This window comes from Pundamilia nyererei, unplaced genomic scaffold (assembly GCF_000239375.1).
Source record: "Pundamilia nyererei isolate P.nyererei 1_Seehausen unplaced genomic scaffold, PunNye1.0 scaffold00139, whole genome shotgun sequence".
In the NCBI taxonomy this organism is placed as follows: Eukaryota; Metazoa; Chordata; class Actinopteri; order Cichliformes; family Cichlidae; genus Pundamilia; species Pundamilia nyererei.
The window spans coordinates 505384-512954 of record NW_005187540.1 but is presented as its reverse complement, the minus strand read 5'-3'; the positions used below and the strand labels follow the sequence as shown (position 1 = coordinate 512954).

At 50.5% G+C, this 7571-nt stretch overlaps 1 protein-coding gene across 2 annotated transcripts in view; it reads left to right on the top strand.

The window, feature by feature from the left end:
• dek (DEK proto-oncogene) overlaps positions 1-7571 on the top strand; it is a 9629-nt gene continuing 2058 nt past the window's right edge. The window contains exons 1-10 of one of the 2 annotated variants that reach the window (XM_005744105.2): positions 1-144; positions 957-1110; positions 1198-1296; positions 1386-1495; positions 1938-2032; positions 2689-2818; positions 2904-3197; positions 3305-3427; positions 6597-6681; positions 7118-7260. In XM_005744105.2, the coding sequence (XP_005744162.1) occupies positions 987-1110; positions 1198-1296; positions 1386-1495; positions 1938-2032; positions 2689-2818; positions 2904-3197; positions 3305-3427; positions 6597-6681; positions 7118-7260 (1203 nt within the window). In that variant the 5' untranslated portion in view covers positions 1-144; positions 957-986. Of the gene's footprint in view, positions 145-956; positions 1111-1197; positions 1297-1385; positions 1496-1937; positions 2033-2688; positions 2819-2903; positions 3204-3304; positions 3428-6596; positions 6682-7117; positions 7261-7571 lie in introns of both variants that reach the window. The other variant, XM_005744104.1, reaches the window with a different exon arrangement.

The window sequence follows — 7571 nt, the reverse complement described above, 5'->3', positions numbered from 1 at the left end:
ACGCAACGGGTTTTACGTCATCGGAGAGAGATCCAATCGGTGGTCGCCTCCGCATGAGTCCCCGCCCCGTAGAGAAACCGCCATTACAAAATCAAAAACAGAGCTGACAGGTGATCGGCGGCTCGCGCGCAGTTTCGGGAGCAGGTGAGTGTTTCTCAGCTGTTGATACACTGTTTCTCCGCGGGATTCCGGAGGCTCGTGTGCGGCTGCACCGGGCCGGTTTATCGGCGGGTTATGGCTCGGTGTCTGTTGAGCGACTAACGGCGGCGTTAGCACGCGGTGCTAGCTGCAGCCGTCCGCCGATAAACGGTAACGGCAGGTTCACGTTTTCCATTCACTTGCGGACCGTCTGCGCACAGGTGACCGCCAGGTCAGCGGGCTCGGCGGCGAGGAGGGAGGAAGCTGCCGGGTAGCGCTCAGCCTGTTAGCGGCTAACTGCGCGCCAAGAATCCGCAAAGAGCGAAGAAACAAACAAAAGCCCGCAAAAATCCCCCAGAGTCAAACCTGAGTGTTCCACACGAGCGCCTGCGCACACACCTGCCCGCGTTTCATTCAGCGAACATTCACAGTAAAGTTAAACTGGGCTCCAGGCATTGATGGCTAGCACCCGCGCTGCCAGACTCGGTTCAGAATTCAGCAGATTTTACAAAGAGACGCACCTGCCAGGTAAAATAGGAGTGACCGAGTGCAAGTGCCAACGTGATGGAGTCAGCGGACCTTTCGGCTCATGTCTCCACTCACTGTGTGTTAGTTTCTTCTCTCTGGGTGTGATTTTGATGCAGATGCTCTGACTGCTCAAAGAAAACTTGGGCATGTCTTCAGTTACACACATGGCAGCACACACCTCTCACAACCTCATGTGTGTGATGGCAGTGTACTGCTTCTGATTAGTCCAGGAGGAAGAATCCTGACCACATGTCCGCTGGTGTGTGTGTGTGTTTGTTTCTTGCCCCTAGGATTCGTGGAGTGTCGGCAACAGGTCAGACATGAGTGACGCAGCGGAGGAGGCAATGGACAGCTCCGCGGTGTCTGAGGAGGAGGTGGAGGACCAGCAGGAACCGTCACAGGAGGACCAGACGAGTCCCAATAAAAGAGGCTCCAAAATCTCAGGTAACGGGGATCAGACGGCGTGAGGGGGTCGGGGCCTGTGGGCTGGCTCAGACCAGTGATTTATGTTTGAGTTTGTTTTGGTCGCAGCTGTGGGAGAAATCATCGAAGGGAAACGGGCAAAGAAGACTGTGGAGAGGCTCGACTTCCAGGCGCCGAAGCAAAGAGAGAAGCTCAAGATCGGAGACGGTGAGCGACGACGGGCCGTGGCCTCAACTGGTCTCAGCGTGACGTGTACGTGTCTGAACACTGCTGCTGTTCGTCTCTGTCGTTTTCAGGCAGCGGCGATAAATTGGGAGACATTCCTCGCACCAGCTACCAAATCACCAAGATGAAGCCGGCTGACCTGAAACCTCTGCACGCCATCCTGTTCGACAGACCTGGGAAGGTGGGAACGTTTAAACACACAAAACAGAAATCGGTTTTAAAAGCCGGATTACTCAGAGTAAATCCCGCTGATGGGGTTCTACTTCCTGCCACCTGCTGCTGTATCTGAGAGGACCTCTGCCCACGAGTTGGCAGCAAACACGTTCGCGCTGTGTTTCAGTCAGTGTGGTCCAAACTGAAACTGCCGACTGTGAGAGAAACTTTAGTTCTGAAACAAATAAAGATGTCTGAGCGGGAATGTCCGTGTGGGTCAGATCCTCTAAACGCAGGACAAAGGAGACGTGAACAAAACCGTAACGACGATCTCTGCATCGGTGAAACGTCCGGTCTGCTGCCGAGCAGCGTGCGCGCCCCGAGAGGACGTGGCCCCACGGCGCTCTGACCTGTGTGCTGACCGTGTCAGGTGATCGGGCTGACTCTGAGCGCTGTTCCTTCTTTTTCAGATGGCGTTGATAAAGAAGAACCTGCGGCTGTTCAACGGCTTCGCCTTTGATGCTGACAGCGAGCAGTTTGCCAAAAAACGGGAAAAGCTTCTCAAGTAAGTGTGCGCTCAGTATTTCCATGACGGCAACCTACAGACAGAAGGTCAGAGGTCACGCAGCGCTCGGTGCGTTTACGGGAGGTGGGGATTCGTGTGCTTGGGCGGGACGCCCCACGGATAATGCCGTTTAAACGACCTGCTGACCTTCATTCAAACAAAGCGTTGCTGGTTCGATTCCAGCTGGAGACGTGATTTATGAGTTTAAAACTACCAAATCAAACACGGAGTCTCAGACACGTGACCTGTGACTTATCACCAGATCCGTGTGTCCACAAAGCTCCATCCATGCTCTGGGGGGCGGAGCCTATCCCCAGTAACCATTGGGTGAGAGGCAGAGTACACCTGGACAGGTCGCCAGTCTGACAGGGCGTTTTTATTACCACGTCATATCAAACATGAATATGTGATGTATTACTGCAGTACTACCACTGTACCCACACCATCCTCAGCAAACACCCACTCGGACGTCTTCAGCTGCGTGTCTGAGCGCGCTCAGAGCCGGGGAGCCGTCGCATGGAGCGGTGACCTCTGAGCGTCGGACTTTAACGCGGCGGGCAGCGAGATCGATAAAAACCTTTTGCTGTGTTCGTGAAACCTTCATCTGTCCACGATGAAGCACGTTCTCTGGCTAACCGCTGACTCTCTCCGTGCAGGAACTCAAACTTCACAAACAGCAAGCTGAAGGTGGTCTGCAGCGTGCTGGATCTGGAGAAGAAAGGAACCCACTCGGACCTGGTGGACCGAATCCTGACCTTCCTCACTGCACCGAAGAACAGTGGCAAGGTGAGCTGAGCTACCTGTGGCGCCGAGACTCTCCTGGACCTGAACTTTTCAGTTTTTATTAAACGTGTCCTCTGACCTTCGGCAGCGGCTGCCAGTGAAGAAGAAGAGGAAATCGAAGAAGAAGCTGTCGGGCGACGACTCGATGGTGAAGAAGAAGAACAAAACCAAAACCGCCAGCTCGTCGTCCAGCCCCAAGAAGTCCAAAGCAGGAAGCAAGTCCAAAGCCATCGTCATGGACTCGAGCAGCGACGAAGACGACGATGAGGAAGACGAGAAGGCGGGAGCTTCGGCGGAGGCGGAAGGATCGGACGCCGAGGAAAAACCGTCAGAGAAAGAGGAGGAGGAGCAGTCTGACAAGTCTGAGGAGTCTGCAGAGGAGGTGGTGGTGAGCACAGAGTGAAGCAGGTGGAGCAGAAGGTGATCAGCTGACAGGAAACAGTCTGACCTGTGTGTGTGTGTGTGTGTGTGTGTGTGTGTGTGTTCCAGTCCAAGTCCAGCAGAGGGAGTAAGCGAGCACGGACACCAGCGAAGAAGACGGGTTTTCCCAAGAAGCGATCAAAGAAAGAAGTTTCAGATGAGTCTGAGTCGGACAGCGATGCAGATGAGAAGGTAAACACGCGAGCAGAGCGATATGGCCAAAAATATTTATCACGATATAAATTTGAACATTTGCGATAACGATATAACTGACGATGTAATTGATGCGAGACAAAATACAACTCCACAACTTTACTAGTGCAAAAAAACATCCATTTATTTCACTTAAACAAGCAGCTGTTTTATGTGCATTAAAGCTATGTAAGCATTTAACAGTGCAAATGCAAATTCTTTGCTGAAAGTTTAACCAAAAGGCATTTCCAGTAGAAATGGGCTGACATATCCTGAGCATAACCAAGTATAACATCCACCGAAGTTAAAAAGAGGAGCTTTGCAATATTAAACTGCAGTGAGCCAAATAAAAAAGTCAAATATGTATTTTTCGGACCATAAGGTGCACAGGATTATAAGGCACATTAAGGGAAACCAATCAGTCAGATAAATCAAACTTTATTCAACTCATTCTTCTTGCTTCCTCCACTTCTGGAGGATCGTGGCTCAAGAGTTGGGAGTTCGTCTTGTAAGCGGAAGGTGGCCGGTTCGGGCCCCGGCTCGGACAGTCTCGGTCGTTGTATCCTTGGGCAAGACTGTCTGTGAAGGTTCTCAGTCATCCAGGTCATCGTAGTCAAAGGAGCTTGCAAAGAAAAGCGTCTGGACTTCTTTAAGTTACTTGAAGACGTCCAACCTGTATTGTGAGGTTGGATGGAGGGACTTTGGCACTTGAGAGCGTGGCTGAGACTTTCATCCTGATTTGCTCTGCTTCTGTCTGTGATAATTTATTAATCCGTATGGCAGATTCTGTGGCTGTGATGAGGTCCACTATGGGCAACTGTTGTGGAGAAATGGCAAAATTGAGTCCTTTGGCTAATACTCTCTTTTCAGGTTCAGTGAGAATCCTGTCTGAAAAGTCTGAAAAGGAAAAAAGAAGGAACACACACATGTAAAGGAAGCACTCAAAACGTGCGGCTATCCTAAATGGGCGTTCATAAAGTCAGCAAAGAGGCACAGAAAAGAAGACCAGACACCAGCGAGGGAGGATAAGAAGGACAGATGCAACAACATTGTCATCCCCTATGTAGCCGGTGTATCAGAGAAACTCAGCGTTTTCTCCAAGCATGACATCCCGGTGGACATCAGACCCAGCAACACGCTCAGAGAGAAACTGGTTCACCCGAAAGACAAAACGCCAAAACACAGACTTAACAATGTGGTGTATGCTGTACAGTGCAGCGAGGAATGCTCAGACCTCTACACTGGAGAGACCAAACAGCCAAAGGTCAAAGGTCACTCTTTCAAGGATGCCAATGTTCACATTTTGGACAGAGAGGACAGATGGTTTGAAAGAGGAGTGAAAGAAGCATCTATGTCCACTGTGAGCGACCATCTTTGAACAGAGGCGGGGCTTACGACACCAACTCTCTGCCATCTATAATCCAGTTTTGAGATCCCTCCCCAGACGCCTTAACGCCCACTCACATCCTGGACCATCTGACCTCAGGAATTTGTTTCACAATGAGCTCACCCGAAACTCTGGCTGATTGGGACCCACACCCAGTTTCACACCTTGGGTCATCCGATTAGAGGATCATCAGGGGTCCTTTTGTCCCTCTGTGGGGGGAAACTCCCACTAGGTTTATATCTGGGACTCTCCACCATTTGACCTTAGAACTGAAGAAGCTTCTCGGATGAGAGGTGAAACGTCTTCAAGCAACTTAAAGAAGTCCAGACGCTTTTCTTTCCAAGCTCCTTTGACTTGGGCAAGACTCTTCACCCGTTGCCTACTGGTGGTGGTCAGAAGGGCCGATGGCGCGATATGGCAGCCTCGCTTCTGTCAGTCTGCCCCGGGTTCTGGCTACAACTGTAGCTGCCTCCACCCGTGTGTGACTGTGTGTTGGGATGACTGGGTGTGTAAAGCGCTTTGGGGTCCCTAGGCGGGACTAGTGAAAGCACTATACAAATACAGGCCATTTACCATTTCTGTAACATTGATTCATTAATGCTGTTTTCTATCACAGCTGCTCTATTCCCATGTTGTTGCAGTATATTAATGACTAACCTCGTATTGTGGATGGATTATCTCAGTTGTTCTCCGGACTGAAGTTTGGTCCGTTTACAGCATCCTGCCATGCGACTGTATTTGTCTCTAACCATCAGGAACCCTCACGCTAACTTACAGCGAGTGGAAAAGTGTTAGCGTTCATCCTCCAGCTTCAGTGTTTATGTTATGCTAACATAGCTGTGTCGCTAGCATTCGTATATCATTATATAGCAGCTAGCCCAACTTCAGTAACCCTGCAAACGTCACTGCTGTTTAGCTTTCTGTCTTCATTTATGTTGGAAGTGATAGCAGAGCTGTACGTTTGAATTATTTCAGAAACCTCTCAGTCAGAACAAGCGAAACTAGCGAGCTAACTTCCTGCTAACTTCTAACTCAGTTAAATGTAATGAATCCTGTTTTCATGGATGTTAAACTTCATAGTTCCACCTGGTAAAGCAGCAACACTGATCATTTTATTAAAGGTGAAAGAATTTAGACCGTTTTTAACTCTCAGTGATGTTTGTTTGACTTCGGGACCTTAAAGGACTGAGTTTAGGACCCATATTACTCCCAGATTTACGAGCACCTTAGTCCAACACAGTGATGCAAGTTTGATTCACAATTTATTGTCAATCAAATTCATTCATTGACGCAGCTGAAGCTTCCTCACGTTACAAACACGTCTTCATCCAGATGCAGGCTGATGTTCCCGGGAACCACCGCCTGGACCACATCCTCCTCCAGCAGCTCTCTGTGACCATCCTCTCGCTCTGCAGAGTCGATGATGGCGGCTGTAACAGCCATAATAGTGCGGTGTCTCCTTAAGACAGCCTAAGTTGATGTTTAGTGATGTCACGGGTGCCCTCTGTAGAGTGTGGGAGAAGCGTGCTCGCACACCTCATGTGTTTACCTCATTAACTCAACGTAACGTTATGGGTTGTATGAACTCTGCTCGCTTCATGTATGATGAGACCGCAGCCGTTCACTCGGGCTTGTAAGGTTGGTGTTTATTAAAGGACAAACACTGTGGAATTCCCACTGCCACTATGGTCGCAAGCTTTTGACTGTCCTGCTGAGTGTGTCGGCTGCCTCGTCCTCTAACCACTGAATACAGCCCACGTTACATGATGATTTCTTTTCCAGCCCAGGAAGAAGAAAGCCGCTGCAGCCAAACCTGCGGCCAAGACGAAGAAGGCGGACAGCAGCAGCCACCGCAGGAACAACACAGGTGAGCTCGTCTCATCGATCAGTCTGATCTGTGATCAGAGGTCTGCGGCGTCACGCTCATGTTGATCCCAGGTGTGGGTCCGACCCAGGTAGCTCAAAGTTTAACGCCCAGTTTGCAGGTAAAAACCATAAATTTATGTTTCACAGCGAAGTGCTCACTGAGACTTTAGGTGACAACCGTTAACCTTGTTACCAAAATAAGAGCCCTCAGAAACGAGGCAGCTGAAGGTGTGACGAAGACTTCCTGTTCTGATGTTTACTCAGGCTCGTCCAAAACATCCTGATTGGTCAGAATATGAGTCAGTTTAGTTCCTAATGAATTGGCCACTGCGTGTTTCGGAGCGACCTCCACAGTGAGGACGATGATGTCAGAGACCTGGCTGTAAATCTCCTGTTCTTCTTCTTCGTGTGTTTTTCTGCGGCTCGTCGTCGTGCAGCGGAGGACAGCTCGGACGATGACGAGCCGCTGATCAAGATGGTGAAGAAGGGGCCGAGCGACGAGCAGCTGAAGGAGACGGTGCAGAGTCTGCTGAAGGAGGCCAACCTGGAGGAGATGACCATGAAGCAGATCTGCCAGAGGGTCAGTCTCCCTGCTTCTTGTGTTACCATGGTTACAGATGCTGAGCAGTGTGGACAGGTGGGGGCGTCACCCTCAGGCTGCAGCAGCTGTCCAAACATGTGGCTCGAGGGCCCAGAAAAGGCCTGCCCACACACAGTGTCGGTACTCTAACTCTGACATAATGCTCCCTCTCACCCTCACCCAACTGTAACTTGGGTGAGACTTTGTCTCAGACATGCCTTCAGACTTGTGGGGACGGACACGTTGGTCCCCACAAGTAAACCAGCTGACTGAGGGGGTCAGGGGGGTGCGTGCGTGTGTGTGTGTGTGTG